The 23,973-nt window shown below is 26.9% G+C and overlaps 1 protein-coding gene across 3 annotated transcripts in view; it reads left to right on the forward strand.

Annotated features, from left to right (window-relative positions):
• Positions 1 to 23,032, forward strand: part of Arl8 (ADP-ribosylation factor-like protein 8) — a 43,016-nt gene extending 19,984 nt beyond the window's left edge. The window contains exons 3-6 of one of the 3 annotated variants that reach the window (XR_012758468.1): positions 227 to 388; positions 3,784 to 3,920; positions 11,613 to 11,750; positions 17,121 to 23,032. Coding sequence is in view for 2 of the 3 variants with exons in the window: in XM_075379751.1 (XP_075235866.1) it covers positions 227 to 388; positions 3,784 to 3,904 (283 nt within the window). In the remaining variant the exon portion in view is untranslated. Of the gene's footprint in view, positions 1 to 226; positions 389 to 3,783; positions 4,208 to 11,612 lie in introns of those variants that run through there. The other 2 variants (XM_075379751.1, XM_075379748.1) reach the window with 2 other exon arrangements.
• Positions 23,033 to 23,973: the final 941 nt, after the last annotated feature.

Genomic DNA, 23,973 nt, shown 5'->3' on the forward strand with positions numbered 1-23,973 from the left:
ATCCTTTTTTCTTTATAGTTTAGCCATCCTGGTACAAATAGAACTGTACAAAGTTATTTAGGATCTCATTATTTTTTTCTTTTGTTGGAAATATAAAATTATCAGTTACTTAATTTATTCCTAGTGGTGCTTGATTGCATGCTGATTTACTTGTATTTATAGTTTCTTTCTGAAATAATTTTAAACTATTTTATGTTATATCTTTTAATTTTTTTTTTTTTTTTAGATATATGGTGGATGCAGCGGATCACGATAAGTTAGAAGCATCACGTAATGAATTGCACAGTTTATTGGATAAACCGCAGCTAGCTGGTATACCAGTATTAGTTCTTGGTAATAAAAGAGATCTGCCTAAAGCACTGGATGAAAAAGAGCTTATCGAATTGATGTTAGTTTTTTATTAATTATTTTTTAATGGTTATTTATATTTCTTACCTGATTTTCTTTGATATTGTTTATTTACACTTTTGTAATTTAAACTGATGGTATACTCTTAATTTACAATGATGTTGATATAATTTCATTCAGATGCAGAAAACAAAATGTTGTATGAAAAAATGGTAATTTCCCCTTCAATTTCCACCATGTATATTTTTAAAAGAAAAATTTATATTGCAAGATCAAATTGAAGAATCATAATATTTGGTATACATGTTTCCATTTTTCCATCAACTTTTCTAACAAATAAAAAAAAGTCGTTAATGAATTGCATAACGTTTTAATTCTCCATAGTGAATTGTCTGGTGTGGTAAGATCCAGGACTTTGTGGTAGACTAATGGAGCAAGATGTGCAAGTGCTCCATCCTGCTGTAACCATACTCATTCCACAAAATCCTTCTCTTGAAGTTGTGTGGTATTTATCATGCCTCCAACATCTCTAAATAAGTTTGTGCATTCACTGCCATCAAAAAAAATAAGGACCAAAAAAATGACGAGTTGTCATTTCAGCCAATATTGTGACGTGCAGTGGATTTCTTTCCAACTCTGTCGCATATTAAGGATTTTCTTTCACCCAAAATAATACATTTCTGGCATGTGAACTGCGATAAGATGGCACATTCATCAGTAAAAAGCACCTTTTTATGGTGCACTGCAACAGGGAATTTTTCCAATAAAGCCTGGCAGGATGCAGTGTAACGTTCCATGTCTGCATCTGACAGTTCATTGATAAATATTGGACGTAATGGCCTAACTTTCAAGTCCTTTTCCATATGGTCTTGCACTGTTGTCTGCAGTATATGGAGTTCAGCTGACCGTTTACAAGTTTATTTCATTGAGAATTGTTAAATTGAGACTTCAACAGCAGTACATGTTTCTAACTGCATTCACTTTCATCCAGTCTGCGACCTATCTTTTATACCGCCTAATTCAAACACACGTTTTTACCAAGTCAACATTGTTGCTGTTCATGGTGGTTGCTTATTAAAGCGTTGCCGAAATATATCACTAATTAGCTTCATTGTTTGATTTGTGTGTTGTCATCCATGAACAACCCATTCACTTGTCACTAATCACTCCTTGATGCTGTAACTACTCATGTTAGCCATTTTGGCACAACTGTCTTTTACTCGGAGGGTGTGATGTAAAAAACTGTTGTTAACTGACCCCAACAAAAATACGAACAAAAATATGTTCTAAACACAATATCCTAACTCATATATTTTGTTAACTTTAGATGTACAGTGACATCCTGGCCCCACTGTACTTCAGGTAATAAAGATTAAAACAAAAATAATTTTGTACAACATTTCACTGATTGTTTTTTTTTTTAATGTCTATAGCAATTGAAGCTCAACTAGAGTGGTGTATTACCTCTTCGTTGTTAAGCAGTCTAGCATTTGTTTTATTCATGACTCACAACTGTCAAGAAATATACTCAGAAATAATTTTTACATTTGCATATAAGAAATTTATTCACAGGTTGTTTTATAAATATAAAACTTGCAGTAGTGGAAACTCATTTTTCATCTCTTCACAACAAACAATTAATAAAACAAGTGTGGGGATAAATATCCTCACAACCACTACACTTTATCATATAAATTGTATAAATCAGTATTTTTATTGTTTTTAAATATTTTACTATGTGGTTGTTAGTTTTATATGCAGGTTTAAATTTATCTTGTCATTGACTTTGGTTATATTTTCAACAATAATGTTAGTGTATGAATATTTTGAGTAAACATTATCAATCTTCTGTGTGTTTTGCAATGGTTTTAAAGTTATTGTGCTATTAAGATTTGATGTTTGTTTTTTATATGTATTATCAATTAACAAAACACTATCTCCATTTTAAATTGCAATTTGCTTTAAGATATTTATTTCTGTGTTTAATTTTTCTTTATTATTTTGTGCATAATGGGTAGCTCCTCTGTTAATCATATTTGTATATGTGCTAATTTTATGAGACCAAGAATGATATGATTTTCTCTAAATTGTTACTTTATTGGCTATAGTTTTTCTATATACTGAAGTTACAATTTGATTATTTTTGTTAATTTCAATGCTGACATTTAGAAAATTTATTGTTCTGTTAATATCTATTTCAAAAATAAATTTTAAATTGTTATAAAATGAATTAAGTTTATTTAAAATAACAAGGTGTTATCCATTATTTATAATGGATCATAAGCAACAAAAAACATCATCAACATAATAAACCAAAACAGTCCATAATAAAGCCTTATGTGTGTGAATAATGCCATAACTATTTTATTCTTAAGATCTTGCAAGTATATCTCTGACATAATACCTGACAAAAGAAATCCCATAGGCAAAGTATTTTCCTGTGTATATCACTTGTAGTTAAATTCAAAGTAATATTGTTGACATTTATTTCTTGTTATATAAATTGTTTTATCAATAGGTATGCTAGGATACATGTTTCTTATATCAAAACTTACAAACTGTTAATAACTTGCCAACTGTTAAGTTTTTTAATTTATTTACAAATTCATACCAATTTTTTATGTTATAAGTACAATGTATAATATAAATTCATTTTTATCCTAAGGAATTTATCTATTATTTTGGACTAGTATAGGATGGAGTAGATATAAAATCAATCAAAGGTCATATTGGGATGCTGGATTTATGTATTTATGGGAGTCCTGTCAATTTTGGAGCAAGAAAATAATGTTCATATTTTCCTCTGTACTAATTAAAAAGCAAAAGCAACATTTAACAGTCCACCACAGTACAGAGCCAAATAAGAGCTCTTACCTTATTTTTTCTTTTTTATTCTCCTTTATGTATCAGTGGTGCTTTCGAGAAATTCCTCATCATCAGTTGATTAAAATTACAATTTAAAAATTACACATTAAAATACCTAGTTATTACATGTACAAAATATGTGTAGTCAAATAATTAAAATTCTTTAATCATCTTTGTGGCTAGCCACTAAATACAGCTCTGTCTATATAAATATAAATAATATATGTCTGTAATAATATAAATAGACAGTGATGTATTTAGTGGCTAGCCACAAAGATGATTAAAGAATTTTAATTATTTGATTATACATTTTTTATATATGTAGTATTGAAATTTTAATCAACCGATGACTAGGAATTCCTCAAAAGCACTATTGATACATAAGAGAGAGTAATAAAAATGAAAAAAATAAGGTTAGAGCTCTTATTTGGTTCTGTACTGTGGTGGATTGCTGAATCTTGTTTTTGCTTTTGAAAAAAAAAGAAAAAATGTATATATATACCTACACACAAAACAAACACGCACATATTTTTTATTTTTAATAAATGTTTAATGTTTATTGTGTTTCAGGAATCTTTCAGTTGTTCAAGATAGGGAAATATGTTGTTATTCGATTTCATGCAAAGAAAAAGATAATATTGATATTACACTGCAGTGGCTGATTGCACATTCTAAATCTGGCGCACGTTAACATTTCGTAAATTTAAGTATGCTTTTTCCTATTATTACTATTACTATTTTCCTACTATAACTCAATATATATATAATAAAATAGAATTATTATTCACATTTATATGATATAATTAATTTAAAACTTTTATATTGTCATAATGAGTGATCTCACATTTAATTAGTAAAATGTAACAGTTTGTGCAGTTTTTATTATTATTTTTTTTAATTTTTTATCTACATAGATTTTATTCTAATATCAATAATTAAAATTTGTATATATAGTAATAAATAAAAATTAAATGTTGTTGATGATTACATTAAATTGTACAATTTTTTATTTTGAATTTTTAACCTCTGGCCATAACAAAATGGGGGCTATACATACTTTTTTATATCTAAATATTTACATTATTATTTTGATTTTTTTTTTTTTAATTACCCTTATGGTTTTCATTATAATTGATTTGGCAGTTTTGTGTTGTAATGTTGTTTTTTTAATAAACAAACATTAGTGAAATTGAAAGATTTACCTAATTTTGACAATATTTCATTTATAACATTATATTAATGATATCCTCAAGTTGGAGGATTTGGCACTTATGATCTTTTGTACATACTGTGTTAGTGTTAAGCTGCTCATACATTGAATGTTTTGATTATTAAAGATTAAATTGTTAAAGAATTGCTCAAATTAATTGGGGCCACTTTGTAGATTGTAAGTGATAATTTGGTCAGTATACTGGAGATATTTGATGCATGATTATAAAATAAAATCGGATCATCAGATATATAACTAGATCGATATATAAATGATTACCAAAAACTTAAATTCAGTTATCGACTGAAATGTTTATGTAGGTTTGCAAAAGAGAAGGAGAATTTTCACTTATTATTAAATTAACAAAATGTCCGTGAATGACCTAAATTATTTGATTAGTCATTTGTAAAGACAAAGTGAAATCTGGTCATTTATAAATATAGTCATCGATCATAAAACAACTGGTTGGCAGGCTGTATGGGTAGCTTTAGATATAAAAATATTGGCCTTATTGAAATTATTAATTTCATTAAATGGCATTTTATTGTTATTTCTAGTAAATTTTTCAGTCTTGTTTATATCCATATATGCATACAGTAAAAATAGCTTATAACAAGACCGCAGTACCTTAAGTACTACTCTAGGTACTACTTATTGTATGACTGACGTGTATGGGATAATGATATTATCTCTGTCTTTCATCTGGAAGGTTCTCGGTTTAAATGGCTTGGCATTTTACGCTTATTATTTTGAATAAACATACTCACATCCATAATTCAGTTAGTTACCTAAAATTTATAGCTTACTAGTTATTTATCACAACTATTTTTTTAGACTCAATATTTCATTCTTATCCTTTTCTGGGTAGAGGCAGTATACATAATACATAGAAGTGACTTATTAATATTTCTTTGTACCATTTTTTTTCCAATTTCTCTCTTATGGTCGTGATACATATAAACATCTAAGGTTTAAGCAAGCAGTGCTAATCAGAGTTGCATTCTCTTGAGTGTAATGATTTTCATTATATAGCCAGTACTTGCGATGAGCAGGGCAAAATTTTAGTTTTGAAGGTTGAATATCACCTGCATTTCTGTGGGTTTGTTATGCTGATGTGAAGAAAGGAGAGGTAAACCACTTCACTCCTCACTTTTCCTATTATGCTGCCTTGCATGGAACATATAATAATCTCACCTTAACTGTCATATTGTTAGATTTATTATCTTGAGAATGGCTATACCAGTTTCTGAATTGATTTGTATCTCTTGTCAGATCGTTTATGAATAATCTTTTTAATGATGCTATCTAACATGCATACCACATTCTTGTTTGATAGCTAACTAATAGAGATTATTATTCATAAAATAATAATTTTGCAATTAAAACTAACAGAAATTTCATAAGTACAAGTTATATGTTAAATAAAGCATTGATAACACTTCTCAGCTTTGTAATCTTCTGCAGTATAGTTATGGTATAACAAGTGTTACTTATTCTAACACCTTTTATTTTATTAAAGTTACATATTGTATATCCTCCTTATATATTATTTCATGCTTGTTAATTATTCTTTTGGCATCACTTGAGTCCCATAGTGCAGTTTAGTTGTTTGGAAAAATTTCCCATATTGAGAAGTCAATGCAGATTAGGTTGAATAATCTTATAAGTAAACTTTTATTAGTATTTAAAGAAGTAAGAAATAATTTTTTTCATCTGGCTGTCAGTATAATTTTCTTTGATTTCACCATAATATCAGGTATTGTAATTTTTATAAATTCCTTAATGATATTATTAAAATTAAATTGATAAGTTGTATTTATTGTATACTTTAATCTTTATATTTATTTTAGGGGAAATTTCTACCTTGTAGGTCTCAAAAACAGGCAATTTTCTAAAAATTATAAAAAAAACTATTAAAAATAGATAAATGAAATTTTTGTTTGTAATATTTATTTATATATTTATTGAGTAAAAAAAGGAAGCTTTCTATTCAATGAAAATATGAATAAGAACTAACAGCGATACCCCCCGACTTGGGTATCGCTGAACATGGTGGTCAGTGATGAAACTGATAATTTTTGAAGGGATTAAATGACAATAAAAACTTCAGTAAGAAGTAAATTAAAAAAAATGTGTTTTTTTCTACTTATGAGAAGTATTGCAATACTTGTATGAGAAGTGTTGTTTATTTACTTTTATCAACTTTTGCTTGCTGATTTCCCTGTTAATGTGACGTGTTAATATTTCCTGTTAATCATTTAGTTTAATATTTTCATATAATTATTTACAATAAATTTTAATCTGTCAGCATAATAAAATTTTTATTTGTAGCGATATACAGATTTCATTTAGTAAGTAGTGTCACTTTGCATTAGTAGAGTTGACTAAAGCTCTATTCATTTTTTAATACCATGGAGGCATTTATTGTAGTACATATTCCTTATCAAATATTTTTACATACGGTACACCACATGGTGTACCGTATGTAAAAATACAATTAGGTGTTACGTCTCTTTCATTTTCTTTTTTGTATATATATTTTTTTATGACCATTTATATCTGTCTCTCTATTTTGTGATCTGTAAATATTTAGGATTCTTCTTTTATCTTTCTGGGTGAGTCCTGATTTCTTTATCATTTCCAATAATCAAGTTTGAACACCCTTTGTCAAAATATTTCTGTAAATCGATAAATGTTACTATTTCATTTAAAACCAAATAAAAGTATTATAAAATAAAACAGATAGATCATTTTTATGCTTTTTTTACTATTATCGTTAAAACCTGATTTGTTGTTTGCAAGTTCTACTACATTATTTTTTTTTTAAATTAAGCAGCTTAGGTTCAAATAGTTGAATTGTATGCAGATTTAAAAATGAATCTATTAATATTATTTTAGTGTAATTTATACGTTTATTATAGAATTAGAAAATGTTTAATGTAGTATAATATTGTAATAATTTTTCCTATCCAATACATAAAAAATATATTGTTACTATTATTTTAGAGAATAAACATTTTTCTCTTAATCTATTTTGTGTTTGTTTTTTATGCAGTAAATAAATACAACAGACCTCTCTCCAAATTATAGTGTTATAATTGTATATAAAACTGTTTAAACTACCTAACCTGATTGATATGTATGATTAAATCTTGCCTATTTTTATAACAGTTTTGAAATTTGTATATAATCATGTTGTATTGCTTACTTTTTTCTATTAATAAATTTTTATAGAATGGATAATGTAAGAAAAGCTGTTTTTGATGAGTTATATTTTCTGAATCATTTGATAGAAAAAAATCTATTCTTTTTTTCTACATTATTGCTAGTGTAATTTATTTGAAGAAAACATATTAGTTAAGGAAAAGATTCTCTGCTTTTCTAGTATTTAGTGATGAATTACAGACGTTAAATTATACCTGCTCAAAATATAATGTAGTCATTTTTAAGTTTTCATATTTGAATATTAAAATTCAACATAGTTGTTACACCTTAAAAAATACAAATTTGATCTTTCTTAATGATTCTTACATGAGCCCCTTATACTTAAAAATAATAAAATTTTGAAACTTTTTATAAAATAACAGTTATAGCAATCAGCTAAATAACAGCTGATATATAATAATGGCTGTAGCTGAATCGTCCAATATATTGGACTGAAACAAAAACACCATTATAGATTGCGCTTGTTTTTATTCACTTAATTAATATTTAATGACTGTAATGTACCAGTTCTGTAGCATTATTTCAGTTATTTTGAAATTAAGGTAGATACTTCTGCTATATAATCTCATTTCTTCAGCTAAGTATACCTCATTGCTTCTTTCTTTCTATAATCAGTTTGCTGATAAAATCAGCATATTAATATATTATGCTGCACACCCTCTTATACTAGTATAAAATATTTGATAGTTGTTTTCAAATTGTTATTCTCACTGTTCCATGAGCTAATTTATAATACCTGTAAAAAAAAGGAATTGAATTTATACTAGAGACTTCAAACAAATTTTATCAAAAAAATAACTTAATCTGGAAGAAAATGAATGAAAGTTATCATTATTTTTATAAAAAATTGATTTAAAAATAAATCTTGTTTTTGTTTTATGCTTTTATAACTTATCTCACTCTTTATTTTCAAGTTATTTTTTCCAATTTGTAAATTTACAATTCAGTATTTGAATGTAAATTGCACAAATTGTAATTAGTTATTAATTTTTCTCTCCATTCTTTAGAAGAAATGTTTTTTTTCTATATAGAAAACTGCTTTTTCATACAAACAAGTTCTTCATCTCCTGAAATATCTCTGTGATTACCCTGAAAATTGAATGGTGTGATGAAAGCTGAAATTCTAACACCCCAAGTCTGTTTAATAAACTGGTTTTTGTAGATCATTAAATTTAAATGATGTTGAGGGTAGTTTTTATCATCATATGTTGTTTACAGTGACTGATGACCGTAGAAATCAGTACTTCTTAAAATTTATAAAATTATTTTACTTTATATTTTCCCCTCATTTTGAAGTTTGTTATATATTCTTATTTGATTAATTTGCCTATCTCTCCGGCAGAGTGATAGTGCCTTAGCTTTTTACCTAGAATATTCTTCGATCACATGACATTTTTAATAAGCTATAAAATTTTCATTCTATGTTCCTACATACAAGCTTTGAGTTTATATGGTGAATATAAACCAAGAAATAAAAAATAATATATACAAATAAATAATAATAAATAAAAATTTTAACTGTTAATTACAGTGTTATATGTGTGGAAGTCTGCTATGTAATTGAATTTTTTGATGATTGTTATTCTACTAATAAACATACATATAAAAAGTTAATGTTTTATATTTCTACAAAAGATAAAAAATAAAATGTCATATACCCTGTATGTTTATTTATGAGATGTTACATTTTGTTTGTATATGTGAATTTGTGTTTTTAAATCAAAATATAAGATTCATGAAATTTAACATTAGACCGTGCTATAAAGTACAATTGATATCAGTTTATGTTTAGGGATACTTTATTCTCTAAAACAGACCAGAGAAACTGTTTCATGAATAAAATTTTATTCTGTATTACATATGTTGAGCTAAACGAAACAAAGATTTAGGTAATGTTATTTTTTCCTATTATGAAAAATTATTGTTAAATCTTTATTTTTTGTAATATTTTTTTTTGCATTTAATTCTTGAACCATCAATTATGATTTCCTAAATCAGCATTGTATTTTTAGCAGTGTAGTCATGCATAATTTAAAAAAAATCATTAAAAAATAACCACAATATAGAGAAAAATAGAATAAGTATATTATTATAATGTGTAAAACATTATATATTATTTTCTTTAATTTAATAATGGTTTTATTTCATTTTTCCTCTTAAAAAAATACAAATAAATAAAATATGTTATTTTAAATAAAAAATATTAAAATCCTTTAAGAAAATTCTAAAATTTTGAAAAGATACACGAAAAACAGTCATAAGCACACCTAAATCATCTCTCAGAAGAGCTTTGATCGTTGGTGGGAGAATTTTAATCACGTTATGCAGACAATAAAATGTGATGGTGGGATGAAGTAATGTATAAATTGTATTTCATACATTAAAGAAAAAGGTTGACATTTTAGAAGGTAGGTCTATCAAGTTTTTGAATACCTAATCATGGATACTGGTGTTCTTTGGTGGTTGGGTTTCAATTAACCACACATCTCAGGAATGGTCGAACTGAGAATGTACAAGACTACATTTCATTTACACTCATACATATCATCCTCTGAAGAATTATCTAAATGGTAGTTACCAGCTTGCACATTGTACCTTGTTTAACATAAGATGGATTGGGAGAGGAGAATTGTGTACAAGGGAATCGGTCACCAACTCTTTTCAAAATAAAATGAAATTTTTTTTATTGCTGACTAAAACACTTTTTTGTTCATTTTAAAATTTTCTTTCCTATTTATTCAGTGTGGTTAAGTTTTTTTTATTTTCAATGGAATTGTTCCGGTTGTATAAAGCTGATATATTTGCATAACCCACCGAATTGGTCTAGTGGTGAATGCGTCTTCCCAAATCAGCTGATTTGGAAGTCGAGAGTTCCAGCGTTCAAGTCCTAATAAAGTCAGTTATTTTTACACTGATTTGAATACTAGATCGTGGTTACCGGTGTTCTTTGGTGGCTGGGTTTCATTTAACACACGTCTCAGGAACGGTCAAACTGAGACTGTACAAGACTACACTCATATATATTATCCTCATTCATCCTATGAAGTACTATCTGAGAGGTAATTACTGTAGGCTAAACAGGAAAAGAGAAGAGTGACATATTTGAATACTGAAATTTACATGTAAATTAGGAAATTTCCCAATTATAAAACATTAAACATTGTAGTGAAATACCACAAATCAATATTATATTTTTACAGATCACTTGTCAATTAGTATTATTAGAATAATTTTACTGTACTGTATACATAATATACTTTTAAAAACATATTAAAAAATTACAAATTTTTTCTTTTTTAACTAAAGAAATACATTTTTGCTACAAATTCCTACATGCCTCTCGCCCAGGAACTACATGTATTGAACAACATTTTTTTCCATGAAAACATTTAATGTTGCTCTGCAGTAATATTCAACAGAGCTTTCAGATAATTAATGCCCCACTGTAATAGATTCATTAATTCTTCAGATTAACAGTTATTGCTTCATTTGATCATTTTTTTTGCTGTAAATATGTAACTGGTAGATTAAAGTTATTAAGATAGAATACTTAAATATAGTGAGAATTTCAGTTATACATAATTTTTAATCTGCTGTTCCCAAGTAAATTCTTTCTGTAATGAGGTTTTTACTAACAGAAACTGACCTATCAGAATAATACAATTTCTAATAGGGTATCCTTAATTTGATTAATAAAATATCTTAATCATAAGGAAGGTGGTCTACAGCAAAAAATGTGCAATTAGTGCAAAAATATTTAATTTTATCTTTCACCTTGTCATAAGTATAAAAATTAGGTTAGTAGTTTCGAGGTTTATTGTTATACATAAACATGTTATACATCAAATGGTTTAAAAAAATTTAACATTTGTTTTATAAATAGAAGCATTTCTATATGCATTATTTATTGTTAATATCAGATTTCATAAAAAAATAGATTAATTTTAGAATTTTTTGTTTACAGTTATGTTTGTCTGCATGTCAAAAAACTAATCGGCTATAAAAAAGGTATTAAACATGGATAACCATACTGTAGTATCAGTAAAAAAAAAGGGTCACTGAATATTAAGAAAATTTTATTATTATTTTGGAAGCCGTTGAGGTAACATTTACATCTAATTATAATATTAGTTACAAAAAAGAAAAATTAAAGTAATTCATAGAGAATTAATTAATTTTAAATATAGAAACTGGGATTGTTTTGAATAATGATGTATTTTTTATCATCTGCACTATAATGTTTTAAGGATATACATTGTAAATTAAAAAATAACATCGTTTGGTTTACATCATGGTAATTTTGTAATATGAAGTTGCCTTACGCTTGTCATTTTACTGTATATTCTTTACATTACTTATGTTATAAATGATTATATTATTACAAAATACAAATAAATTAAGAAAATTGTACTTTTTTTATTCATAAATAATTTTTATATATTTAATAAATCTTATTTACATCCAAACCAGCAAAATACAGACAGAATATTAGAATTTTTATATATTTTATCACTTTGTTTTATGTTTTAGTTCTTTTTTTGTAATAAATCATTAATAATTACACATGTAACCATATGTAAATTTATCAGTATTAAAAATGTTACATTTTACCATGATACTAGTTGAAAATAATTTATCTTTAAATAAAATTATAACAGTTCTAACAACATAATTAATGATTAATTAACATATACTTATGTTAATGAATTTTACATTTAGTAGAAATAAATAAAAATGCTAGATGGCTATTAAAACAAAAGTAGAAAAGAGAATAATAGTCAAGAACTGTTAACAAATAGTGAAAATGAATCGTATATAATATACAGGTTATTTTTATCCTAGTGGAAACCATATGAATACATACTGTTTTACTTATTTAACAAAAATCACATATTACTTATAAGAGACCATTATTTCGTTATTTTTCAAGTGAAGATCAAATGGGTGTACATTTTTTATAAAGTGGTGTCACATAAATTCTGGAAAATTACTTTTCACAATGTTTTATGGTCACGGTAAAATTTATTTTGCCATTTCAAGGATTTCTACAGATTTCGTATAGTTGAATGTATATCATGATATCTTCATTTAACAAATTTATATGAATGTATAATGTGGCGAAAACATTCCTGTTCTCTTTACATCATTTGATATCCTTGTGGTCATGAATTGAAATGCAGTATTGTACCTTCTGTCCCCTTTGTTCTTACCTTTAAAAAAGGTTTAGTATTTTGATTTTAAAATTCTTGCCAGATTCATAATGAACACAAATTGGAGGTAAACATTTTAGTTTAATTTTCTCACTTTGAGAATATAGTTTTCATTAATATATTCTAATCTACCTTTTTTGCCTATTTTACCATTATAAGCTGTATTATTTCAATCTTATTTCTTATTAGTAATTATCCCAATCTGTAAATGTACGTAATGATTTATCATCTTCATGACTGAACCTTTTATAAGATGAAAATTTTTAAGTCTAAGTGTTCATAAACGATTGTGGTACATGGTATTTTGGAATCTTGGGACCAGTTACTGAGTGATTTCAACTTTCATTGCCGTTTCACACGGTACCATCAGTTAAATTTATTAGATGACCATTTCAGCAGAATCAATATCATGTACAGATAGATTACAGTGGTTGATAGAAGTTATGTAACATAGGATCTTGTTGTTAGATGGTGAAATAGTGTTGTAAGTGTAGTAATTAGATTAATGAATTTTAGTATTTATTCATATGGTTTTAGTAAAAAAAGAGAAACACCTGTATATTATTTATAACCCATCTTGCTATTTTAATCTGTATTTACTGATGTATTGTTCTAGAATTTTTACTTTTTTATTATTCTTTGTTTTTAGTACCTTATGGTGCTATGTATTTACTATCTCTGTATTTTAGTGGTTTTGCTATGTTAATTATATATAATGATAATGTAGAATAACATTTATAAAAATTAATATGTATATAAAAAAGGGCGTTCTTGTATCTTATTCTTAATAATTTAGTTTTATTTTCAGTGCTGCTATTAAAATCCTCTTAACTATAACTAGTATGATACTAGTTTGTTGAAGTCATTAAGACAATCTTTTTTTTTTTTTAACAAATTACTAAAATGTGTTTACTCAACTCCGAACAAAATAATAATTTCGCTTATTTAGAAATTTAAGTGTTTTAAAAAATAAATATAGACATCACCAATCATAAATCAGATTTATTATCATAAGGCAATTAAATCTCTTATTTAACTGAATAAAACTGACTTCTGTGATGGTGATTTTGATTATGGCTTTATTTGTACCACGGTGCATACATTTTGATCTTACAAGACACATTAATTGCCACAGACTTGAACTTATTTATGTAATTTTAAATGAAGAATATATTACTATTTGTAGCTATCTTTTAATTTGAATTAAAGTGTTTTATGAAGTTTATAGTAAGGAATATTTAGGCTTAAAATTAAGATAAATACTTTTTAATTGCTCTACAATAGCGTATATTCAAAATGATTGCTGACTTACTGACATTTTTAATTTATTCAGAAGAAAATAGCTAAATGGATTTATGAAAAGTATACTTTCAGTCAAAAAGCAATTATTAGAAAGTTTAATTTTTATATGTAAATACTATTTATTTTTTATGTAAATGTGGAAAATTTTGTCCAACCTTTCTGTAGTAAAAAAAAAAGGAAACATGTTTTCATATAATTTTCAAACAGCCTCCGCTTGTTTGTAGTTTACTTCTTTTATAGCGATCATTATCTTTACATTGAATATTTTTAAGAATAGAAACAAGAACTCCTTGTGCATATGTATAGAAGTTATTCACAGTAGTTATATTTATTATTAAGTAATTTTTTAGCTGCATGGTTTTAAAATTAAATAATATTATGATGAGTACATTCCCAGTTTTTTTACTGTTAAGTAAAAAAAGTATTTGAGGTACTAGAGTGAGCTTTTTATCTGTATTGCTTTCTCTAAAAGTAATGATGTTCAACATACAACTTGTCAATCAGTATGGTGAATGAAGGAGATTAAAAATATCTCTTAGGACTAAATATCACCTAAATTTCAGTGGATTCGGCATAGTATGGTATGCAACTGTATATTAAATTCTGTGAAGAAAGACATAAATGGAAAACTACTTCACTCCTCGCTTTATGTAGTAAAATTGGCACGGGATGCTTGTTTTCTTGAGAATGGTTGTGTTCTTTTTGGTAGTTACAATTTATTTCAGGTAGCTGACAATTGAATTGATCATAATGCTTATTTTAAAAGAACAATTGGCAAAAGTACCATAGCATCTAACTTTTCAGAATTTTGAAAATTATTTTTACATTCAAGATCCTTTCAAGAATTAACAATCTGCTCTTTCCTCCTCTTATGAACTTTATGTTAATCCTCTCAATAAACTTAAGCCTTATCAGTAATACAATCAAATTTTGAATTTTAGAAGCTGTGCAATTTACTAGTCAATTGATAAAAGGTATATTAAAATCATTCCCTTTAGGAGACGATATCAGTGAGATAATTTAAGGGAGGAATTTTTTTTTCAAGATAGTTTCTTCAGGATTTTCTTTGAACTACTGTCAAAAACACGTGCCAATACCTTGGCAAGTGTTTTTGACATAAAAAGGTGCATACTGTTCTTTATGCAACATAGTTCTATAAATAGTGTAGTGTGTATTGATAATTAATAAATGAACATCATTATATAGATAATAAAAGTTGAAAATTTCCTTTATGGTTTTACACTAAAAAGCTATTAGTGTTAACCATTAGTGCCTCTGATTAAAGATGGGCCATATAAAACAGTATGTAGTTTAGACTTAGTAGTTATATGCTGTGCTTTACATTTTTGATCTGTTATGGGTATGTTATTTACTGGTCAATTTGGTTTAAAATATCTCACAGTCACTTATATAATAAAAATATTTTATAAAACATCCTATTTCGTTTTTGTTGCATGCAAAGAAACACCCCCCGTTTTCTTTGCAGAATAAAACTCCAGTTTTCAACACTGTGGAACAGTGAGTGATTATACAGTGGATTCAGCCTTGCAAAGGTCAATCTGGATGATAGAAAAATTGAAAAAGACATCGTGTGTGCTGGATGTATCATTCCGATATTTAATGGTATCATACTTAATAAAAAGATGAAAATATGAGAAAATAAATTTATTTCAGTAAAAATTAAAAAGCTACTCAGAAGATATGTTCAATGTAATAAAAGGCAGATACAGTATTACATTACAAAACATCCATGAGTAGAAATTTGCTATTAAAAAATCATAGTTTACAAAAATTATCTAAAAGAAATTAAAATTGATTACTGTTTTGATTATTGTTTGAGATTACCGTTTTGAGCTTTGATTACTGTATTATAAAAAAAAAAATAATTAAAAATCTTATTAAAAAAAGTTTAACAAATGTATTGAAGATAACTTGAGCTGTTATTATGTGGTATTAAAAATACCACAACAAAAAAACAATTACAAAAAAATTGAAAAAATTATATACATTTAATACAATAAAACTTAGTGATAGTCGGTAATCAAAAAAAGACAATTTTTTCTTGAAAAAAAAATCTATAATCTGTTCCGGCTTTAATTCTTTGTTTACGAGCTGCTATATCAAGTAATCATTTTAAGTAAAGAATCTGAGTAGAATTGCAATCGCTTTGCTGCTTCAACCAGGCCATAGTGGTAGATCACTATTTACGATCTTTTTTGTGTGATGGCCCTGGTTGTAAGTCATAACATCGTAGTTCATACTTGACTAATAAAATGTGTCTCCACCAATCTTTTCAGAAGTTAATTTTATAATTAATCTAACACAGGTCCTAAATTTACGTATGTTTTGTGCTACACAAATTACAAAAAAGATAATTAAAAAACTGAGTAAACACAGAGATTAATAAAAACAAATTCCCTATTGAAGCAAAGCTTTATTTGAATGGTGTTTTAGATTTATTTAAATGCTTAATGATGATATAAGTGTGTGGATAATTTAACAACTAGAAAATCAGTGTTCCACTGTAGTTGAAATATATTTTACAGCAAAACGATCTATTACCGATGAAAGTTAAATGAACGTTTAATGAAAATTACCAAAGGCTGAAATTACTAATATTTACAAGCTGAAACTATGAGAAAATTTTTTGCATGACTACTTAAATTGAATTATCCTCTCTGACTACATATTGAAAGCAATGGCCATAGATGATATATATGCACACATGAAAGATTTGAAAAATTTTATTAACTCATCAATATTTAGATTATGGAAGTACAGTTTTTCTAAGAGCTTGATAAAAAAATATATATTCAAAAGCAGTTAAATCTAATCCAAAACTTTTTGGCCAGTTCAAAAATGATCTATCCTGTAACCATAGCAAAATGGAGATTTATATTGAAAGGTTGTAATTTATTTATGTGTAACAATTTAATGTTAACATTTTTGTAATTTTTTAGTGTTCATATGAAAAGTTAAAACCGATAAATAAAATACCAGAAACTGATCAAAGATGTAGACTGACCTCTTCATGATACACGTTGTATTTATTATGCATTTTTGTTTTATTTATTGTTTATATGTGATGTATTGTGAGCCATAATTGTCGTGGAACTGATCAGATGTAAAGAAAAACTTAGCATTGGTGTTATGCAAATGTGGCTGCTGTGAATAACTTACAGATCATGCATTATTCAAATTTTTATTCATACTGTATGTGTATATATGTATTTAGCATAAGGAAGTTTTATTGTAAATTGAAATTTTGTCTTATCACATTTATTACCATGCAGATTACATATTTATATTAGTTGCTAATTTTAGGTAACTTTTTTTGTTTATATATGTACATACATATAAAATACTGTATTGTATGTCTGTCAGATAGTTATTAGTGTATGATATAATTTTTATGTAATGAAATATAATTGTATGATGTTGCTTATGAAACCGAGTCAAGTCTCTTTAAGTAAAAATGTTCTGTCATTTTTATATCTTTTTACCTGGTAATTAAAAAAGGGGATTGCTTTCAAGAATTTCTCAGTTGATGCTGTACATTTTAAGTTTAAATACTAAACCTGAAATCATCATTTTGTAGCTTATACAGAGATGTTAGGTTATAATTACTAAGAATTTTACATGTTTCTCTGAATAATCAAAATATACCGAGTTTGATATTTTATATTTGGTGTAAAATGAGCTGTACTTGCAGAAGGTAAAAAATCTGTGAATAAAATATAGAATTTACAATTTTAGCTCAGAGATATTTGAAATAAAATTAAATTACTAATGAATAAAAAGCTTTCAAAAGTATAATGAAACAAGAGGTGTTCTCAATAAGTAATGCTTGATGACCAGCAGCATTAATGAAAAATATAATTAGAAAATTAACATTGTTAGTTTATTTCAGAGGTAATGTAATTTATTATAATATTTTATTAAGGAGTTTGGCAAGAAAAATAACAGGAGAAATTTCTGCTACATATAATATAAAATTAAGAGGCAAAATTCTAATAATACAAATCATTATGCTATAATTTATTTTATATTAATTGCTTCTAATTTGTAGATGTGCAAGTTAGATTGCAAGTCAGCAATCACTACTTCAATTCTTCAATTGAAGTAGTGATGAAAATAATTTAAACGTGTAGAAGTCAGTTACAGACTGCTATATAAATGTTAAAAAAAGCATATATATATATATATATATATATATATATATATATATATGTGTGTGTGTGTGTGTATGCACATGCGCGCACACGTACACACACACACAGAGTAATAAACTTTATGATATAAGTATGTATCAAGTTACTAGATAAATTATGGTTACAATGTAACTTAGAACTGTAATTAAGTTACTGCTTTTGTGCCTGCAGTAGTAAAATGTTAAAAAATCAAATTGGATGTACCCATCGACATTAGATTTCCTTATGTCAGTGTCTTGATAGTCTACCTACTATTGTGGAATAACCCGTAGATTTCTGATTTGAATGGTCAGTTAAAATTAATTATGAATTAGAAATTAACCTTAATTTATTTTCTTAAATGATTAAAGATAAATTAATGGTAAATTAATGTATTAAAAAATTGCAATTAATTTCCTATTCTCAAAATCTATTGAATATCATGTAAATTGAAATTTCATTAAGTAAATTACAAGAGTGCATTAATATGATTGAATCGTCTTTTACATTATTAGACTTAAATAAAAATCAGTTGTCACATGTCTACATTTGGGTTTAATAGACTTAAAAATAGTTAGAAAATGCCACCGATTTGTTAGTTATTTCCAAAGACATATGGAAGCAATTTTTTTATGCAATTATTCTTGTATAATTTAAGTAATTAGATGTAATAAAATTTGATATATATTGGTAACATCTGTGATGTTCTTAACATACCATAAAACTTTTTATCTGTATTCCCATGCTTTAGTGGTAAGGTTGTTTATCAAAAAAGCTTGGTAAAAAATAGATAAATGAAAAAAGGTATTGCAATTAATAATATAAATAAATAATAAATAAAAGTTTGGAGTACATGTACAAAGTTAAACAGAAATTGTTGATTAAGCAGATATTTGAACCGTTAATATCACGCACATAAGTTTTGTTTTTATATATATTATATATATATATATATATATATATATATATGTTTAGATCTCTTTGCAGTAACTTTACATATGAAATTTGTATTCATTTTTAAGAACGTATTATAGAAAAGTTATAAAAATCCTTCCTGTTTTTTCTTATTATCAAAAAATAGTAAAATGAAAAGTATACTTTATGTCATAGAGAGAGGTCCTGGCAACCCAGAAGACAGAACACTATCAGCCAATTAATTTGCTTGAATTTTAGTTGTATTATTAGTTAAATGAAATTCATTCCAGTTGGTTACCATGAAATTGTATTATATGTCTGGATTAGTTAAACTGTATTTTGAATAAGCTATCCTTTGTCTTTTAGTACTAAAATTCTAGTATTTTTATATTATTATTGCTTTAGTCATCATAGATCTGTTCTGTAAAATAGACAGTAAGTGAATATAAAAATATAATGTTTAGATACTGGTTGATTTTTTTGTGTAGCACTTTTTGTTGAGAAAGTTAAACTGAGAATTAGTTTCACGGAAGGAATGATTACCGCATTCAGAAATGCTAATCTAAAAGTTTGTAATAAAACCTAATACTTTTATTTTATGTTATACATATTCACCACCCATTTGCATTTATCATCCACTGTAAATAAATTTTAGTAAATGCTGCTTTTATCCATTATTTAAAAGCTGTAATATCTCCTCCAAATATTTCTGGAACTAATTCAGAAATTGCTTGATTAGATATTTTGAATGAAATCGTCAAACTTTTTACGATTTTCCTGTAGTGTAATACCTAATCTGATGGTTAAGAAAACTTTTCCCTGAATGGCAAATTTTTTCAACATATTTTACCTCTAGTCATTTTTAGTAATATTTTAAATTTACCTATATGTCACACATTTGAAGTTTTTGAAATCTTGGTAATTTTCTTATATTAGATTATTTAAAAGGCTTGAACTTAATGGTTTAACAATTTTTTTCGTAGGAGTAATTATTCTATTTAATACATAAATACCTGCTACAACTTCTTTGACATAACACCATATTATTTCAAATAAACATATTGTGGTTACATATTTGAAACAAAATATTTGCTATTCAACAAACTCATTAGTATATAATAAATGTATATTTTTTCAATACAATGAATCCTAGTTTGTATTCCACAATTTAAGGTCAAGCTCTTTGCTATAGAAATATGTAATAATTTTTATCATATTATATTGTTTATAAATAAATAAATAGTTTCCTACAATAAAGGTACATTGTACATTGCAGTTGCAGTTTATTATATGTTATTTTTCAATGACATACTTGTTGTGTTTAAAAGAAAGTTAGATTCTATGTAACCCATATTAATAAACAAAACTATACAAGGGTGGGCTAATAAGTTTCCAGCCTGATAATGAAAACATTTTTTGGGTTTATTTTTTGGTTTTATTTTTCAATACAATCTCTACAAAGCCTAATACATTTTTCATACCAGAGCTCTAATTTAGTTACATGATTTTTATAATGTGATTCATCAAGCTTCTCAAAATACAGCATCAATAACTTCATCGTTGCTCTTAAATCATTGTCCACCAAGTCATTTTTTAAGGTTAGGAAATAAGTGGTAATCGCTGGGTGCTAAATCTAGTGAATAAGATGGATGAGCAAGCAATTTGAACTTTAATTCATTGATTTTAGCCATTGCAGCAACTGACGAATGAGCTGATGCATTGTCATAGCAAAACAAGATTGTTTTTTAGATGTGGATGTTCAATCGTTGCAGTAAGTTATAGTAAGTTTAGTACTCACCATTGATAGTTACCCTTTCCAAAGTAATCAATAAAGACAATCCCAGAAAACAATCGCCATAATGTTTAGTGGCTGATAAAGTTGTCTTTACCTTCTTTGGGGTTGGTTCAGCTGCCACTGTCCACTGTGTTGATTGTTGTTTACTTTCAGGAGGAGTGTAGTGGTGGATCCAAGTTTCATCCCCAGTTATGAATCGATGAAAAAATTCACTGGGTTTCAGCTTGTAGAGCGCCAAATTCTCAGTTGAATGAAACAGTTCTTCATTGTAACTTTTGGTCGGGCTCCGGCATTAGCATCCACCTTGCACAGAGCTTCTCTATGCCAAAAAAGTTATGTAAAATGTAACATATACATTCTTTTGATATTTAAACAGTCTCTGCTATCTCACACTTTTAATCTGTGACCTTCCAGCACGATTTTATGAATCTTTTCTATAATTGCAGGAGTCTACCTCAGCGGAGCATCCAGAGTGTGGTTCTTCCTCGGTGCTCTAACAACCTTTTTTGAATTGAGAAACCTACTGAATATCTTCCCCATCATTGAATATGATGGGGAAGAGTCTTTTAGTGTCGAGTTCATTTCTTGTTTGATCTGAAATGGCATTAAACCTTTTAAATGAAAGTATTTTATAACCGTGCCTTTTTCCATTTTTGTGAGAATAACAAAGGCATCTCGCTCAAAATGCCATCAGTTGTATAATAACCAAGCTATTGACCTGAAATCTTATACGTAAGCTATTGAAGAATATTACTATAAGAATACCAGCCAGGAATTAGACCTGCTGGCACCATCTTTACGTCAGGCTGCAGACTTATCAATCCACTCTCCTATGTTTAGTTCTGTTGAGAAATTATTATCGTAAGATAATATACAAAAAAAAGTATATCATAAGTAATTAGAGTAAATATATTTTTAAATTTACTTTACGTTCTAAAAATTATGCTTGTACTTAGGTTATTTTTACTCATGTCTTTTTTATATTTATATTGACAAATAATTGATATTAAAATAGTTATATTTATAAAATTTTGGGCAATGTGTCATTTTTTACATGCTTATGCAATTTTGCATAAACATTTTTGATTAAATAATTTTGCAATTTATGCAATTATTTTTAAAGGAAAAAAGTCACCAAAAATGTAACCATGCAAGAAATGAGTATTATCGGCTTGTGAATGATAAAACCATATAAAACAGAAATATGAGCTAGTACGGCACTATTGTTCCAACCTCTCAGCTGTATGATATCAGATGATTGTACTACAATTTTTAGTAATGACATCAATGTTCTAATTGTGGACCAATTTCATGTTATTCTTTTTTTTCCTAGCTACATGTTTTTCTTAAGGATTTACAATTTTTTTGGCATACTTTAGTAGAATGATTTTATTTTCAACTAGAATATTTATAATATTATTTTGTAATTCCTGATATTAAATCTCTTTTGAAAATATTGTAAATGTTTTGATATAATATTATCAATTTATTTTTTTAGTTGTTTGGTACTGATGAACGAACATTCATGTATATATTTCTGTTAAGTTTAGTATAAGTTAATGTGTTTATTTTGTTTTTTAAGGCAATATTTTCAGAAAATTTTTACTTTTTAATAAATCTCACCTTCAGAGTTGCCATAATCTCTGTTTAATTACTTGGTTTCATCTGCTACATCATACATAAATATTAGACTGTATATTTTATGTTTAAATTAAAATTTTTATTATATAGTAATCTTACTAGACTGTTATTTATTATTTTTTATATAGATTTATTAATAGTGTTATTAATTAATGTAAATGTATGTGTTTTTTTTTAAATAAGAATATATAAAATATGAACCTAAAATTGTATCTTTTTTTTAAATATTTTTACATTTTCTGTTTGAGAAGTGGCTAAAATGTAATGCACAGTCACTCATAACTTGCAAATGAAAACAAAGATTGTCAAATAAAACAAATACGGGATAAAAGTACATTTTATTTTCTACAGAAACTTACATTTATTTTTCCAACACTTTTCTCAGTGCTGAACCAGTTTTCTCATACTATCAATGAAGAATCATAAAATGAGTGAGTGGTTGCACCCGATGTGTATGGTCGAGCATTATCATGTTGCAAAATTACCAGCTCTGTGACACACATCTCCTAAGATGTTTTAACATCTCTATGTGTTGCACAGAATTTACAGTCAATACCTTTGCTTCCAGGTAGTCATTTTTTGTCTAAATGGTGGTTACAGATCTATTTTTGAAATAAGAAATCTTTTTCTGCAGGTTACGTTTTTCATTTTGATGAAATACAGTGTTGGTATTCCATGCTCAGCTGTTTTTTTCTGGATCATGATGATGCATCCAAGTTTCAACTCCTGTCGCAGTATTTAAAAGGATAGTTATTTCTCTCTCATCACAGTATTGTTTCAGAAGCAGTTCATAACATTGCTTTCATTATTGCTGTTCTTTTCTCTGAGTTTAGCCTCCATCACAAACATACAATAGGTCTAGTTGTACAATAATGTGTCCTACTCGTTCTTTCAATATGTCTATCTGGGTGGCGATGCATTATGTGATACAGCAGACATCTTGTATCAGTTCTTGAACATCCTTCTATTCTTATCATTAGTCACAAAAGTTGGTCAACCACGGCAATTTTCATCCTCAGTAACTACTTTACCAACTTTTATGGCCCACAAACTCAGAATATTTCAGTTAAGGGTTTCATCACCATAAACGGCTTTTAGACTATGGTGAATAGTCTAAAAGCCTAGCTTTCACTTTTTCCAATGTTAAAAATTCAATCTGTGTACATTGTTTTAGACACATTGACAAAGAGGGTTTACTCAATTCCATAACAATGGTGACTGAATGAAAATGAGAGCACATGGATCAGTTTAGTTTTGAAATGTTAGTGTAGG

This window comes from Lycorma delicatula, chromosome 12, assembly GCF_047948215.1.
Source record: "Lycorma delicatula isolate Av1 chromosome 12, ASM4794821v1, whole genome shotgun sequence".
Lineage (NCBI taxonomy): Eukaryota > Metazoa > Arthropoda > Insecta > Hemiptera > Fulgoridae > Lycorma > Lycorma delicatula.